Source organism: Acinonyx jubatus, chromosome E3, assembly GCF_027475565.1.
Source record: "Acinonyx jubatus isolate Ajub_Pintada_27869175 chromosome E3, VMU_Ajub_asm_v1.0, whole genome shotgun sequence".
NCBI lineage: Eukaryota > Metazoa > Chordata > Mammalia > Carnivora > Felidae > Acinonyx > Acinonyx jubatus.
The window spans coordinates 35,566,138-35,583,083 of NC_069398.1; the positions used below are offsets into that span (position 1 = coordinate 35,566,138).

Consider the following 16,946-nt stretch of genomic DNA (forward strand, 5'->3'; position numbering starts at 1 on the left):
CTCTCTCTTTCTCTCAAAAATAAACATTTAAAATAAAGTAAAAAATTAATTAAAAACACATTCACGTTGTACAACAATCTCCAGAATATAAATGGTATTTTTATTCTTTTAAGTTTATTTAATCTCTGCACCCAACATGGGGCTCCAACTCATGACCTGAGGTCAAGTCACATGCTCTTTCAACTGAGTCAGCCAGGTGCCCCGTAGGTGGTGTTTTTAAGCGTTCAGTTTCCAACTGCTTATTGCTGATATATACGAATATAATTGATTTTTGTATATTTTATATCTTGCAGCTTTATTTATATATTTTTTAACATTTATTTTAGAGAGAGAGAGAGAGAGACAGGGTGAGCAGGGGAGGGACAGAGAGAGAGAGAGAGAGGCGCAGAATCTGAAGCAGCTCCAGACTCTGAGCTCTCAGCACAGAGCCTGATGTGGGGCCTGAACCCACAAACCGTGAGATCATGACCTGAGCTGAAGTCGGACGCTTAACCGACGGAGCCCCCTGGGAGCCCCAGTCTTGCCACTTGACTAGTTATAGTAGTGTTTTTGTGGAATCCATCAGATTTCCTACATTGATAATCATGTTGTGTGTGAATGAAAGAGGTTTTGTTTCTTTCTTTCCAACCTGGAAGCCTTTCCTTTTGTCACTGCCTTATCGCACTGACTAGAATCTCCAGTTCAGTTTTTAATTAGAAGCGATTAGAACAGACCTTCCCGTCGTGGTCCTGATTTTAGGGGGAAACATTCAGTCTTCTTCCGTTAGGTATGATGTCAGCTGTAGGTGTTTCATAGGAGCTTGTGTACCGAGTTAGGAAAGGTCCCCTCCGTTCCTAGTTTTCTGAGAATTTTGATCGGGATGTTACATTTTGTCACGTGGTTTTTCCGGACCTACGAGACAGTCCTGTGAATTTTTAGCCTGTGAACATGGCGAATTACGTTGACCGATTTCCACATGCGAAGGCAGCTCTTCATTCCTGGCATAAATCCCTGGAGGCGTGGTCTGTGTCCTGTCTCTCCTGTCTCTGTTACTGGGTGTGACCATCTTCCTGTGGACGTGTCTGCCTTTCGCCTTGGTGAGCACCTGGGAGTAGGAATGCTGGTTTACGGGGGAGAGAAGTTTACTTCTGTGAGCAGCAGCCAAACGGTTTTCCAAAGTGAGTTGAAGCCACTTATCGTCCTGCGGGTGACGTATGAGGGTACCAGCCTCCCTGCACCCTCGTCACACGGGGGTCCAGTCTTCTACATTGTAGCTTTTCTGGTGGATGCGTAATGGCATTTCGTCACCAACGCTTTTCTCAAAAGGTACGACAAACATCCTGTTCCTCGAGCGATAGCCTCTAACACACGTGATGTACCTGATTTTGTCTTTTGGTTCTTTTTTAATCTCTGTACCCAACGTAGGGCTCGAGTTCATGACCCTGAGACCAAGAGTCAGATGCTGTGCTGACCGAGCCAGCCAGGCGCCCCGGTTTCTGTCTTTGTTCCTCTGCGAAAGGCTTAGTGTCTCCATTTCTTAGAGTGAGACTTCCTTGAGCCCCCCTTGGACGGAGCCCTCCTGTGTGCGGGCGTGCACACGGGGCGTGTCCCCCCACACGTGCCAAACGGGCAGGCTTGCAGGCAGCCTTAAGTTGTGTACCAGTGGGTCCTCACGTCAGTCGTGAGATGTCGGGCCCATCTGTAGCCACTCCTTAAACCCAGAAGCCTTGTTGTCAGAGATGATTGTTAGCAGTGACGGGAAGCACCCCTCCGATCACAGGTCCTCCCTGGGCTCACGTCTGTGTCTCACCCCTTTTCCCTCTAATGCAGGGCTTGGCCAACGTTTTCTTTTTCTTTCCTTTTTGTGTCTTAATCTCTACATCCAACATGGGGTTCGAACTCAAGACCCCAAGATCGAGAGTCGGTATTCTTCTGCTGAGCCAGGCAGCAAATGTTTTCTTAAAGGGCCAGATAGGACATTTTTCGGGCTCTGCTGGCCACACCTTCTCTGTCACGACCACTCAACTCTGCTGGGTTATTGCAGAAGGACCCATAGACTAAATGATCGACGTGGCCGCGTGCCAATAAAACTTTATTTACAAAACACTGGGCCCGAGGGCCGCAGCTTGCTAATCCCCGCCAAAGTGTTCTGCGGACAGATGTTCCAGGCCGGGACACTGCGTAGAAGGATGGCCGGGCAGGGGCATCTGGTGGTCTTTGTTCACCCAGTCTCAGAATGTACACACAAGTGGATGAAGGCCGTGAGGAGGGAGGCCTGGGCTAGAGGTCCACTCTCAGAGCAGACGTCCCCGGGTGGTGAAAAGTGGGGGTCTCTCCTGCACCCCGGTGATTCTCCCCGTTGGGCCCGTTTTGCAGGTGTCTGTTACTGTCCCATCTTACAGATGAGGAGGGTGAGGCCCGGAAGGGGTGCTGCTCACCCGACACTCTGTACCTGCTGGGTACTCTGTGTGCAGCCGTTGACGGAGCAGCTCCGTGAAGGTCTCTGGGGAAGGCACAGCCGAGTGGTGAGCTGGGACTCTCCCCTTCCTGGGACCTGCGCTGGTCCTCGCCACTCGTTCTCCGGGACAGCATTTCACTGCAAGCCGTGAGCCCCGCTGCAGCTCCCTTCTTCCCCGCGAAGCCCCTGTGCTCGGCACGCTCCCCGCCTGCCCGTGCATCCTCGGCGGACGTGGGCCGGTGAGGTGGGGGACGAGGCCTTGACTCTCGCTTGGAAGTGGGACTGTGCATAGGGCTGGTGGGTGGCTCATTCATCATGAACTCTTGGGCCCCTGGTTTTGGCCAGGTTCTGTGCTGGGTCCTGGGGGCCCCAATGGATGGGGAGACAGTTCGTCAGGAAGGCCAGCGGCCGTAACAGACACCCCGCATCTCAGAGACCACACTTGTCGTTTGTCATTTGCCTGTAACACAGAGCTTTGCAGGGGTGCCCGGTCCCAGCTCTCCCGGGTCTCTCTGCTGCAGACAGTGCCTCCGGGGCCCAGGCTCCTCCCGCTATGGCCTCCACCCCTCCCCCCTTCTCAGAGCCCCCCCCCCCCCACCAGCCAAGGATGGAGACATGAGCACCATGGGTGGGTGGTGGCTGTCGGCCAGGCCCAGAGGGACACGGGTCCATCCGATCACGTTCCCCGGGCCAGAACCCCAGCCGCGCCGAACTTCCAGGAGACTGGGAAGTGAGCTCCGACCCCGGGGAGCTGGAGAAACAGATGCTGCCGAGCCCCAATGGTTTCTGCCGCAGACCCTCGTCCCGGGGGCCGAGGAAATTACCATCCGAACCGGGACATATCTGAGGGTGAACGGAGGAGCCGTTAGTAATCCCTGGGACAGGCAGCGTGGCCTGGACGCATGTGCCGCTGCACGACAAGTGCCCTTGACCGAGCACTCTGTGCCCGGCTGTTGCACCTGAATGCTCTGCGTGCCCATTTTGCAGGCCAGCAACAGACCCAGAGCAGGTCAGTGACTTGCCTTGGGACGCCCAGCTGAGAAGGGTGGGAAGGGAGGGGGACCCGGGGCCATCTGGCTCCGGGGGGGTCTGCTCAGCTCTGCGGCACGTGTGACGGGGCCACGGGGTCCTCCCTGGTGAGCGGCCAGTGGGGCAGCTCAGGCGGGCGGGGGCCCTCGTCTCTCCTGAGTACGAATGCGGGAGGGAGCCGTGGCTCCCGGGTCTGGCTGTGGGAGAAAGCCCGCCGCCCTGCCCTGGTGTGATTTTCCGCTGCTGGGCGGGCCCCTCCGGCCGGGCAGCAACGCCAGGGGACCCAGCCCAGCTGGCGGCCAAGTCTGCGGCCGGCGTGGATCTTCCCTGCTCACGTTCTCTCCTGCCGGACAAGTTCCTCATTTCCTGGTGGGGCAGCATTTTCAAAAAGAGGGAGTGGCTCCTGGGGCCCAGGGAGGGTGGGTGCCTCCAGGAGGGCTGCCAAGGGTGGGCTGTGCCCACGGCACAGGGGTGCGTGGGGCGGGGGCCTGGCGGGGGGCAGACCGGGTGCGGGACTTCCATGTGCCCCTCGCAGCAGCCGGGCGGTTTCTCGAGAATGACAACAGAATGCAGGGAGAGGGTATTCTGAGAATAGCGGGCAGAGGTAGAGGTGGGTTCGTGCAGAGCCGGGGACCCCGCGCTCGTTCTCTGCGTGTTGTCCGCATCCCCGCGTTCCTGTGAAGGCTTGGGTCGCGTGTGGCGGTCTTCTGTCCGCGTGCTGCCAAGAGCCCTTGGGCCGGAGGTGGGTCTGTGGCTCTCTGACCCCCGCCCGGGGTTTCCTTCTGCCCCCTGGGCCCCGGGGAGGCGCAGAGCCGGGGCACGTGGCCTCCCCCCACCCGAGCTCCCCACGGCCCACTCCCGGGGCCCCCGACGTGCCCGGCCTGCCTGCTTCACGGTCCCGGCACGTTGGAGGCCTGGCCTCTGGCCGCAGCCAAGCCTTGTCCCCAGGTCAGTGCTCAGGGCGGCAGGGGTGGTGGCCTGTGCCCTGGCGTCCCCCAAGCCGTCACCCTGGAGCAGCGGAAGGGAGCTCGTGGCTGTGGGGGCAGCGTAGGCATCTGGGTACCGAATGTGGGTGTGGCCGGGCTGCTGGGAGGGGGCTCGTGGCACCCGTCCACGCGCAGCGGGCCCGACAGCACACGAGAAACAGGGAAGGAACTAAGTGTCGGGACCGGCAGATGCCGCGAAGAACCCAGAGGGCGTTATGATGGGGACGCGCGGGGGGTCCCTCGAGCTGGTGTTCGGGGGGCCTGCGAGGGTGACATTTGCCCTGAGGTGTGGGAGGGATGGGGCGGGCCGGGCGTGGGGAGGAGCCCGGAGAGGTGGGGAAAAGTCCCCTGTGGGTTCCAAGCAGAAAGCTGGTGATGTTCTGGTTTCCGGGGTGGCGGCCTGTGGGCGGAGCTGGCAGAAGGGCCCCGGGGGTGGTGGGGGGGGGGAATGGATGGAGGGGACGTGTGGGAGGACGGGTGTGCCTGTCTGCTCCGCACCTCTGCTCACAGCTCTTCGGCGGGGGCGGGGGTGGCGAGGCTCCCAGAGCCGAGGCTCTGAGGCCTCGGGCTCCCTGGGCTGCGCCCTTCGTGGCAGCCTCTGGGTCGGCGACCCCCGGGATAGACAGGAGGTGGGGAGGCCGGGGCTCCTGGTGGTCTCAGAGCGCCGGCCAGGAGCCTGTGTCTGTGCGTGGGGTCACCTCCCCGTCCCGCACCGCCCCAGACCCACCGGGACCCCCATGCTGCACCAGCCACCCGCACCTCCACCCCATAAGCACCCGTGGGGACCGGGAGGGAGGGCTCGGAGGCCCCGCCCCTCAGACAGTCGGCCCGTTCTCCTGAAACTTCTCTATTCTGGGCGCCGCTTAGAAGCAGCCTCCCTCCCGGGCCCGCACTTCCTCTGCTAGACCTCGGCTCAGCACCCCGTGGGCGCCGTGCGGACGGGGGTGCCGTGAGCTAGGCTGTTAGGTTTGGAAAGTAGCGAGGCCCGTGGCTGCCAGATCTGGTGCTTCTTGTCCCCGTGCTCAACGGCCCAGCCTCCAGGCCGCCGGTGTCCCTCTAGGGCCTCGCTGTAGGCCAGCCCTCATCTCCCCAGACGGGCGGGAGGGGGCGGGGCTGGCTGCCCTGGGGCAGCGGGAGTCCGGGCGGGAACGGGGGACCCCAGGGCCCCAGGTGCCCCTTCACAGCCCCCGCACCTGCCCACTCGCACACGTGTGCACACCCACATCTGCCCACTCACATGTGTGTGCACACATGAGCTCTCACACACTCACACATGCACGCCCCCTGCAAACACACCCCTGGCACAGAGCCGTGGGCCTGTGGCTGGGCCTGTGGTGTCTGCAGAGGGGCTCTGGCCCTCCTGGCCTCTTGACTCGAACCGGCTGATCCAGAAGCTTCACTTAAAAGGGGAAGGTGTCTCAGAGGCTGCCGCCCCTTCTGAGAGCTGGCTCTGAGGCTCGGTCCTTCCAGCCCCCGGCCCCGCGCGCCGTTACCAGGCTGGGGTGTGCGCAACAGGAAGGACAATCCTGTAGGCGCCGTCGGTGCCCCGGGTGAACAAGCGTCACGTTCCGCCACGCTCGCCTGCCGTGGCTCAACGTGAAACCTGGCAAACCTGCGGAAAAGTGGACCCGCGCCCCTGACCGGGTCAAGGGCCATCCGCATACGCGCGTGGCTGTTGCACCGAGCGAGACGTCGGGGTGCGTCCGAGCGCGTGGGCGCGTGGCCAAGCCAGCGTCCCCGTCGCGCCCGGCGCACTTGGTGCCGATCGAGTGTCGCTGTCGAGCACGTCTCCGTGGCCGCGGCGCGTCCTCTCGGGCGTCTGTGGAGCTGGGACTTCGGGGGTGGGGCCGCTCACCTGTGGCTGGTGGCAGGGACCCCACGCGGGGCACAGAGCCGGTGCGCCCCGGGGATCTCCTCGCCGGTCTCCCGTCGTCGCACAGGTGGAGAGACTGAGGCCACAGAGAGGCCCGGCCGAGCTCCAGCCCCTGAGGGTCTCGCCTTTGCCTTCCAGATCCCGACTGGGCCTCCTACACCCTGGGGGTGTTCATCTGCCTGAGCTGCTCGGGAATCCACCGGAACATCCCCCAGGTCAGCAAGGTGAAGTCAATCCGCCTGGATGCCTGGGAGGAGGCCCAAGTGGAGGTACGGCCCCGAGGGGATGGGGCTGCGGGGGGTCGGAGGAGCCCCTGTGGTCCGGCCGCACCCCCCACGGGGCCCTCGGCCCGGCCCCCTGGGTCACAGACACCTCGAAGTGGCCACCCCTGGTGTTCCCGGCTCCTGGCCGCCGGCACTGTGAGGGGGGAGCGGTGGGGGGCGGGGGGGTTGAGGAGTGGGGGGTGGGGGGGGAGGGGAAGAGGGGTGAGGGCAGAGGGCAGGGCGGTGGTGCAGGGAGCCCAGGGGGCTGGGGGCAGGGAGGGGTGGGCGGGGCAGGGGGACGGGCTTATGGGGTGAGCAAGGCCTTCGTGTCCTGTGCTGTCCGCCCCCCGGTTCGCCCTTTCAAAGCACACAGCTCAGCTGTTTCCGGTGGGTCCACGGTCAGGCCACTGTCGCCGAAGTCACTTTTAGGGCATCTCACGCCCGACAAGGGAACCCGTGCTCCTCGCCGTCCCGTCCAGGCCGAGCGGTGTCCGTAGGCTCTGCGTCTCCACAGACGTGGCTGTCGTGGGCATTTTCGTGAAAGGGCGCAGGCAGCAGGTGGCCTTGGCCTCCGCCGCTTTCCCTGAGTGCCACGTGGCCAGGCTCCGCCCGCCTGGTAGCGCCTGTCAGGGCCTCAGCCTTTCTGTGGGGGACGACGTCCGCTGCGTGGACCGGCCTCGTCCTGTCTGCCCGTCCACCTGCCCACGAGCACCTGGGGCGCCGTGGTTTGGTACCGAGCCCCGTGCCCACAAGGAGTATTGTGACCGAGCGTGGCCCCCGTCCTGCCCGCCAGGATGGAGTCACCCCTCCGGTGGAGACTCGTGGTTCATGGAACCAGGCCCCTGGACAGACATGCCAGCTCTGCCTTTCCCCACCCCCTGTGACCGCCAGGCCACCGCGGGACCCGTGGCAGGTCCTGGAACCTTAATTCCTGCACGTGGGAGGTCACGTGACTGTGATTCCGGGAGACTTCGCGTCACCCGCACACCCTGGCCCCGGGATCCTCCTCTGCTGTGTCCCTGCGGAATCCTTGTTTTCCCTTTTTTTTTTTTTTTTTAACGTTTATTTATTTTTGAGACAGAGACAGAGCACGAACGGGGGAGGATCAGAGAGCGGGAGACACAGAATCCGAAACAGGCTCCAGGCCCTGAGCTGTCAGCACAGAGCCCGACGCGGGGCTCGAACCCACGGACCGCGGGATCATGACCTGAGCCGAAGTCGGCCGCTTAACCGACCGAGCCGCCCAGGCGCCCCTATGGCATTTTGTATCATGAGTGACGCTGAGCGTCCGTGGCGCGGGTTGGCGTCCTCTGCGTCTCATCCGTGGCTTCCCGTTGGCGCCCTGGCTGACACCTTGTTAGCTGTTTCGTTTTCTCGGGTTCTTCCACGTTTGGGGGTCTGACCCTTCGAGACAGTATGGCCCTCCGGTTCGCGCTGCCTTTTGACTCTGCTCGTGCTGTGTGCAGTGGAAACTTTTTTACTTTGGTGGAGTCAAAATTATCAGCGTTTTGTGGTTTTCGGGTCTCTGGGTACCTAGAGGGGCCCGCTCTGCCCCAGGCTTCTTTTGACTCACAAGGGCGTTACTGAGACGCAGCTCTCACGCCAGGCCACTCGCCTTTGTGAGGTGTGAACGGACGCGATTTCACCGCATTTCCGGCTGCGTAACCGGCCCCACTGCCTGATTTTGGAACATTTTCCCAAAATAAACCCTGTGCCCCTCAGCAGCCCCTCCCCCTTCCCTCCACGACCCCCACCCCTACTGGAAGTAACATCTGCTTTTCTGTCCCGATACGTCTTCTGGGCGGGTCATGTCAGTGGACCGCCCCCCCCCCCCCCCGCCCCCGTGGCCTCTGACTTCCTTCCCCCGCGGAGCACCATGTGTTCAGGGTTCAGCCACGTGGCCGTGGGCATCGGCGCCACAAGCCCCTTTATCGGGGACTGCTTCCCGCTGTGTGGACAGGCCACATTCGACTCGCCCGTCCATCGGTGACTCTTGGGCTGCGTGACTCCCTCGGCTCCCACAGGAAGTGCTGCTGTGAACAGTCAGGGGCAGGGGTCGCCTTCCTCCGGGAATGGCCTGGCCTCGCTGTGCCTTACGGGGCTCTCTGTTTGACACCTGGGGGCCTCCCAGGGGGTCCAGGACAGGTGCACGTGGCCCCTGGCAGTGCACGGTGGTCCCCGGGCCCCCAACGCATCGTACCGCCTGCCTCTGTTTCTAGATGCCCTCGTGGGCGCCAGGAGGTCAGCATCTCCGCGTACGCCGGCCGGCTTGTCTGCGTACGTGCTCCACAGAGACGTCCACGCAAATCCTTTACCAATTTTTTGGGTGTCTGGGTGGCTCAGTTCGCTAAGCGTCCGACTTCGGCTCAGGTCATGATCTCACGGGCCGCGGGTTCGAGCCCCGCGTCGGGCTCTGTGCAGCTCAGGGCCTGGAGCCCGCTTCGGATTCTGTGTCTCCCTCTCTCTCTGACTCTACCCCTCTCACACTGTCTCTCTTTCTCTCTCAAAAATGAACAAACATTAAAAAAAAAAAAAGAAATGTATATTCTTGAAGAGCTATATACGTATATATTTTTTTTTACTGAGGTGAAAACCACATAACAGAAAACCCACCGTTTTATTTTATTTTTTTACATTTATTTATTTATTTTGAGAGAGAGAAAGAGAGCACAAGCACGAATGGGGGAGGGGCAGGGAGAGAGAGAGAATCCCCAGCAGACTCCACGCTGTCAGCACAGAGCCCGACGCGAGGCTCGAACTCATGAACTGTGAGATCATAACCTGAGTCAAAATGAAGAGTCTGACACGTGACTGAGCCGCCCCAGCGCCCCCAAATCCGCCATCTTAAAGGGAACAGTGTGATGGCGTCTGCCACGGTCACGTTGTCTGTTTCCAAGTATTCCCGTCACGTCCAAGGACCCAGTGCCACCGGCCCCGCGGCCACGCGCTGTGCCCTTCTCGCCCGGCTGCTGTCATTTAGCACGACGCTTGCACTCTCTCGGTGGCGTCCTTTGGAGCACAGTTTTTAATTCTGAAGTTCCACTGTTGTCTCTGGTTGTTTGTGCTTGTGGTAAGACATCTAGGAAACCACGTCTTAACGGGAGACATTAATGGGAGATTTCCTCCTGTGTTTTCCTAACATGATTTTTAAAATTATACCATGGTTCTTATCTACTATTTTTATTGTTTAATTTTGGAAATCACAGCTTCAATTCAGCTGGAACTTATGTCACTGAAAGGCTGCGTCCAGCCACACTTTTTCTCCAATGGTTTCCGCGTTTCCTGCCCCCACTGATGATCAGCCAGTGGGCGCCCCTTGCTGATGTGAGATGGGCGTTAATCCTATTAAATCCACTTAATATCAGTATTAGATTCTAGCGGATCGATTTCTGGAAATTTTCTTGGTTTCATTGATTAGGCTTTCTAGTCAGTAACAGGTTTTAATATCTGGTAGGAAGAGTCTTCATTTACAGAATTTTCTAGAATATTTTTTCTTGTTAATTGTATTTTTAAAAAATTTTTTTTAAGGTTTATGTTTTTTTTATTTTTTTATTATTTTTTAAAAATTTTTTTTTTCAACGTTTATTTATTTTTGGGACAGAGAGAGACAGAGCATGAACGGGGGAGGGGCAGAGAGAGAGGGAGACACAGAATCGGAAACAGGGCTCCAGGCTCTGAGCCATCAGCCCAGAGCCCGACGCGGGGCTCGAACTCACGGACTGTGAGATCGTGACCTGGCTGAAGTCGGACGCTTAACCGACTGCGCCACCCAGGCGCCCCTAAGGTTTATGTTTTGAGAGAGACAGAGAGAGAGTGAGCGAGCATGAGCCAGGGAGGGGCAGAGAGAGAGGGAGACACAGAATCCGAAGCAGGCTCCAGGCTCTGAGCTGGCAGCACAGAGCCCGACGTGGGGGTTGAATCCACGAACCGCGAGATCATGAGCTGAGTTGAGTTGGACGCTTAACCGACTGAGCCACCCAGGCGCCCCTACCCTGCTTGTTAACTTTAAAATGAACTTTAGAACCATTGCTAGCTTTAAAAACTGCTATTCCCGTTTTGTTTTTGTTTTTGACAACTTCCAAAAGCACATAGATTAACATAAGGAGGCGGCATGTTCCCACCCCTTCCAGGCACGGGTCTCTGTGCACAGTTTTGTGCTCATCCCTCAGGAGCGTGTAAGTTTTGCCTTGTGGAGACTTTGAGCATTTCTTGTGAGGCTGCTTCTTGGCTGAGGTTTCAGATACATAGAGTTCTGATTTCAGAATTCTAATTTGGTTCCAGCCTTTTGCTCAAGTGTCTTACTGTTGGTGGTATTTTCCAGTTGACCCACTTGGGTCGTCCATGGTCACGACCCAGTGGTCCCCAAAGCTCCATGCTGTTAGAAGAAAGGCTTTCCCTGGAGGCTTCGGGAAGGAGGCAGGATTGGAACACAAGGGATTTCCTTTGCTCCCCTTGTCCTCAAGGCCACTGTGAGGTCAGGCCCCTCTGGCCCCTTCCCTGCTCCCCACACCGGCCCTGGGATGTCGTCCAACACCAGCACACCAAGCACCCTCCTCAGGGCCTTTGCACCTACTGCCCACCCACACTGCCCGTGTAAGTGCCCTGCTCCCCACTCCTGCTGTCCATCCGCCTCGGGGGACACGCACTTTGCTGCCCCGGGCCAGTCTCCATCTCTGGGGCCCTCGCTGTGTCCAGTTCTCGAGGGCCGCCTGCCCGCGTGGGTCAGATGAGTGGATGGCGGGCCTCGCGTGAGGCAGGGACGGGACACCTCGGGCGGAGGGCACGGCGCTGCCGTCCCGGGGGATGTATGCAGGGCCCGGCCTCTCTGCCACCCTCCCCAGCACCCCTTCTACCCGGAAGTGCAGGTCCTGTCCCTGCGGCCGCTGCGAACTACCTTCGCTGGGACAGCAGCGGCTGGGGCTCAGCCGGCCCGGCCCCGGCCTCCGGGAGCACTGACCCTGTCCTCTCTCCGCAGTTCATGGCCTCCCATGGAAATGACGCTGCAAGAGACGCGTATGAGTCCAAAGTGCCTCCCTTCTACTACCGGCCCACGTCCTCTGACTGTCAGTAAGTCGCCGAGCGGTTTTGTCTGGGGCTGGAAGACCAGAGGGGGGCGGGTGCGGGCCTGGGCCCGTGGCTGGGCGGTGGGGTCCTTGCTGGGGGCCCTCGAGCACTCCCCGGAGGTCTGAGGAGGATGCTGAGAAGCTGCACCTGTGCGGCCGCCTGTCTCAGGGTGTCCCCCCGTCCCCCCATCCCCCCACCCAAGCCAGTCATCCCCTCCCCCGGCATCGCTACACCTCCCTGCATTCCCTCCCTCCCTGGGCATCGCCGCCTGGGACGCCTCGGCCCTCTGCTCCCAGCACAGGCCTGGCCCTGGGGTGTCACCCAGACCCGCCCCCCGCCGACCGCCTCTCTTCTTCCACGGTGGCAGCCACAGCTCAGAACGAATGGCCCTCTTTTGACAAGGCTGTTCCTGGGGGCCCGGAGGGGTTGGGTGAGTTTCTCAGGGTAACACAGATGCCAGCAGACGAGCTGGAACCAGCACTTGGGACGTGGTCTCTATGCTGGGGAGCCCTGTTCCCATGGGGGCAGGTGGGAGACCTCGTGGCCACTTGCCTGGGGGTGAGCTGCCCTTTCTTGGAAAGGAAGGTGGGGACCTGGCCCACCCACCTCCCGGGCGGATGATATGCTGTTGGCTGCGGGTCTCTGGGGACAGGACGCCTTGCCAGGGACCCACCCCCATGCAGACACCGTGTCACATCCTGAGACCCCACTGCTTCTGGGCTCCCGGGGAAATCTGGACCCTGAGGCCACGCCAGGCCATTCACGTCCCAGTATGAATCAGCGGGGCCGGACAGCTATTTGTGAGATGTGATTTTATCGCCCCGGCCACAGGCTGCCCTGTGGTCTGGTTATTTGCATGTGTCCCCATGTGTCCCTTCTGTCTGAGTGTATGACAAGGGACAGACTGGAACACAGGCCACGCCCTTGCCAGGACATGCTCACAGAGACCATCCCTGCCCCTTGCCGGGGCAGTGTGGTCAGGACCCATCAGGTGGCTGGGCGTCCCAGGGTGGTGAGCGGGCTGACCCGGGGCAGGCCTTGCCTTCCAGAAGCTTCCGCCAGGTGGGGGTTTGTGGGAGCCGAGCCTGCCGCGGCCCCCACACTCCGTGGGTGTTCAGGTCTGCCAGGCCAAGCCCCAGAGGCCCGGGAGGGTGCAGACATCTGCACGGGTGAGGTCCCAGCCCCTCGTGGGGAAAGCTGCCCAGGGGGTTGTGGCAGCCGACCCACCAAGCTCCCTGTGGACAGCTGTGCAGCGGTGGGAGGTGCGGTGGAATCCCTTTGTAAACCGTGGGGATTCAGATGTGCACACGGCGGAGCCAGGGAGGCTCCCACGTGTCGTGAGGGTGGCCGGGGGGGGGGGTGTGTCCCCCTGCCCGGGGCACGGGGCCCATGAGGAGCCGTGCTCAGAAGGCCTGGGGATCAGGCCGTGTTAGTGTCAGGCGGTGACTCAGGGGGCGGGACCCAGTTCCCTTCCCGTGTCTGCCCTGCTGGCCTGGCATTCGGTCCTCACACCGCGGGAAGAAAGTCACCAGGGCCCTCCCGGTTTTCCCTCTGCCGTCAGCCAGCCCCTGGCTTCCTGTGACGTGGGCTCAGCAGGCAGCCTCGGCGGAACCTGGAGGAGCCTCCCGAGCCGTCAGCGGGCAGGGTGGCTGGCAGGGGCCCCGTGCTGGCTTCCGGGGGCCAGGGTGACGAAGCACCGGGTGCTCAGCTTTTGCAACAGAAATTCACTGTTCCCACATCCTGGAGGTCGGGGTCGAGGTGCGTGTGGGGTCCCCTGAGCCCCCTCCTCGGCTTGTACGTGGCCGTCCTGTGTCTCTGCAGACTCCCCCCACCCCGAGGGCGCCCCGACTCCAGGGCGACCTCATCATAACCCGTTAATCCGTCCAAACGGGGGCCAGTCTGCAGTGTCGGTTAGGACCCAACGTCTTTTCATGGGTGGGGGACACAGTTCATCCCTTAACGGCCTCTGAAACCAGGCGGAGGAAACGACAGGAGGTCTGGGTCTCCTGTGGGGAGGGCGGAGGGCACGGGGCAGGCGGGGGGGGGGGGGGGGGGGGCGGCGAAGCCTGGCCGCCCTCAGCTCCCGAGAACGCAGAGCAGGTCTGCGGTTTCATCAGCGGCCCGAGACGGGGTGTGGGCACTGCCTCCCTCGTCGCCGGGCCTCACGTGTAGCGGGAACCCCGTCGCTGCCGGCTTTCCCTGGTGCGGGAGGCCAGGCCAGATGGCCTCCGGAGGGCGGGGCCCCCTGCCACGACACCCTGGCCGTGGGGTCCCCGGGGGCCGAGCGGTCCGGGATGCGCCTGCCAAGCAGCGTGGGGACCCCCTCCCGTGCCTGCTCCCAGGGCTTAGTCCCGTTGTTGCCGCCGGGAGCCTCTGTGCCGGGCCCGGGGAGGCCCCCGCACGTGGCAGGAAGGGCCTCCGAGCCCGAGGGCCGTGCCAGGGTCCCAGACGTGTCGTCGGATGGCCCCTTCCGAGGGGGGTCAGGCCCCAGGGGCCGCAGGGCGAGGAGGGTGAGGAAGTCGCTGCCTCGCCCGGTGGAGGGGCCGCGAGGGCCGTGGGCGCCGGGCCGTCTGGCAGGACCCACCACGGGCATGAGCGGGCGCTCCGGGCAGACGGCCCTCTGCCGCCTCTGGGGCAGCCCTCCCGGGGGGGGCGGTGGGCGGGGGTGCGCCTCGAGGGCCGGTGGACGGAAAGGAATGACGCCCCAGTGGGGCTGACCCAGACAGCCTCGTACCCGCCCGGTTCCGTGCGGAAGTGGACTGTGGTTGGGGGCTGGGGGGGGGGGGGCGCTGGTGGGCATGGGGTCCTCTTTGGGGTGACGGCGGCATAACCTTGGGAAGGCGCCGTGAGCTGCCAGAGTCAGCGCTTTCGGTGGTCGCGTTACGGCCACGTGAATCAGAGCCAATTTTTTAGGTTTTTTTTTTTTTTTTTTTTGAAATCTCTGCCCTCAGTGCGGGGGCCTTGAACTCCCAACCCCGAGATCAAGAGTCGCAGGCTCCTCCGGCCGAGCCAGCCAGGCGCCCCCGAGGGCCATTTCTTCTTTTCTTAGGAGGAGGTGTTAGTGGCAGACCTGTCTGATCGCAAATGATTTTAAAAATCAAAGCGGGCGGCCCTTCGGCCCTGCCGTCTGCAAGCGGTGGACACGCGCGCTCTCAGTGGCCGCGTGTCCGCGGGGTGCCAGGAGCCCCCACGCCCCGCGGTCCCGCTCGGCCCGGGGCTCACTCTGCCCTCCCTCCCCAGGCTCCTGCGGGAGCAGTGGATCCGGGCCAAGTACGAACGGCTGGAGTTCACCCACCCGGAGAAGCAGGAGCCGTACTCCGCAGGTAAGAGCGCGCGTGTCCCTCTGTGTCTCTCTCTGTCCTTATCTCTCTGTCCCTGCCTGTCTCTGTGTCTCTCCTCCCTGTCCGAGGCGCTGGCAGGCCTAACTGGTCTGGCCCGTGTCTGGTCCTCCTGACACTGAGCTGGGCGGCCCGGTGCTCAGACCCCATGGTCACCCACAGCACAGCTCCGACGGGGCTGGCGCCTCGGGGCCGCGGCGGGCACCCGAAGGGTGACCAGGTGCTGGTGGGAGGGGAGTGATGGACTCGGCCTGGGTGGGGCCGGGGCCGGAAGATGGGGCAGGGGTGATGGGAGCGGCCCTGCTGGGTTCCGGAAGTGAGGGGTGCGGGCACCAGACCGGTCCACGGCCGGAGTGCGTGGGTCCATCCCAGGCGCTGAGGTCCACGAGGGCCAGGTCCCCCCTGTGCCTCCCACCGCGGCCGCGGGGCCAGCCGGGAGTCCTCTCTGCCCGTTAGAACCCGTTCCCCCAAGCTGCTGCCACCACTGTTCCCCTCGGGAAGCGTCCCCAGCATCTCGTGCGTGTGTGAGACAGGCCAGGAGCAGGGGGTCCTCAGGAGGGACACAGCAGCGGCCCTGAGCCCGTGGCCCCACAAGGCCACAGCCGTGCAGACGGTCGCCTCTCCACCGGACCCCGCGGGGCTGGCGGAGGGCACTGGCGTCCCGATTCCAGGGCCCACGCGGGCCGTGTGCAGCCCCCGCCCGGGTCCTCACCGGACTCCCCCTCGGGGCAAGGCCACGCTCCAAGTCACGTGGGAGGTGCAGGTGCACGGGCCTCAGAGGTCGGCCTCGGGGACCGACCCCCACAAGCCTGGGGACCCAGAGGAGCCGGAACCACGGCCCCACACGGCCTCTGGATCTCACCCGCTCACCACAGAGGCCTCCCCAGTGCCCCACACGTGCCCTCCTGGGTCTCCCAGGCGGGGGCCTCCAAGGGCACCAGGCCCCGCAGCTTCCGGTGCCCGGCTGGCCGGGTGCCCCAGACCCCAAGCCCGCGCAGCGCTCCGCTGAGACGGAGGGAGCGTCCCCCCCACCCCAGGCCGGCGTCCAGGGGGTAGGGCAGGGGCACCTGGGGGGCCGGCAACCACTGAGGAGTCCCAGCCCTGTGGTTCCTCGTCGGGCGCCCCTCCCCCAGTCCTGTGAGGACCACCAGGGGATTCCCGGGAGTACTTCCTTCCAGAAGAACACTTTCTCGGGCCCAGGGGCTGACACACCCACTGGTCATCCGAATGCAGTTTAGCTGGGCCCCTCGGAGGGGGAGGAAGGGAGATGCGGGGCTCGGGGAGGCCTCCAGCCCCGGGAGCCCGGTGAGGCCCGGGCACAGCAGAGGCAAAGCCGTGGCCACCCTGCAGCTCGGAGGGGCCGTGGCGGGAGCCTGCGCCCCCAGTAGGAGGTGGGGCCGGCCGGTGACCACCACACGTGGCCCTGGGAGGAAGGGCTCGGCACAGTTGTGTGAGGGGACGTGGGCGCCACAGGTGCCACAGGGGAAGCGACGCCCGTGAGCCCACGGAGGGATGGGCCAGGGAGGGAGGGCCGGGCCCCGGGCGGACTCCCGGCAGAGCAGGTGTGGACGGGCCCACGGCGGGGCTGAAACCCACGGGGGCTGGAGGAGGGGCGGGGTTGGCACGTTCCCCCAGCGTCTTCCCGTGGACTCGGATTAGGACAGAGGGAAAGGGTGTCACTGGCAGAGAAGCTGCTGGACCCGCCTAACCCGCGGCAACCAGGCTGGACGGGGCCCCGGTGCACGGGCAGCGTGGCTTCCGTGGCCTACTGGCCAAAGACGTAAAGCCTCTGCTCCACCTCAGGGAGACCCCAGACAGACCTGCGTGAGGGGCCCTGACCCGAAGAGCTGACCAGCACTCTTCGAAGATGTCAAGGTCACGGCCTGCAGGGAAGACCGAGAAGCTGGTGGCGCCTTCGGGCATCGTAGGGCTGTGGGGACTCGGCGGGGCCGCCGA

General features: G+C 62.7%; 2 protein-coding genes across 4 annotated transcripts in view; both read left to right on the plus strand.

Moving 5' to 3' along the window:
• The window catches only part of ADAP1 (ArfGAP with dual PH domains 1), a 50,097-nt gene that overhangs the window by 20,044 nt on the left and 13,107 nt on the right, over positions 1-16,946 (plus strand). For 2 of the 3 annotated variants that reach the window (XM_053213149.1, XM_053213151.1), the window contains exons 2-4: positions 6,464-6,594; positions 11,564-11,655; positions 14,893-14,975. In XM_053213149.1, the coding sequence (XP_053069124.1) occupies positions 6,464-6,594; positions 11,564-11,655; positions 14,893-14,975 (306 nt within the window). Of the gene's footprint in view, positions 1-3,253; positions 3,447-6,463; positions 6,595-11,563; positions 11,656-14,892; positions 14,976-16,946 lie in introns of those variants that run through there. The other variant, XM_053213150.1, reaches the window with a different exon arrangement.
• On the plus strand, positions 284-3,284 carry LOC128313611 (uncharacterized). The gene is made up of 2 exons (XM_053213164.1): positions 284-2,504; positions 3,132-3,284. Exons 1-2 carry the CDS (start codon positions 1,719-1,721, stop codon positions 3,282-3,284), a joined length of 939 nt encoding a protein of 312 aa, XP_053069139.1. The 5' UTR covers positions 284-1,718.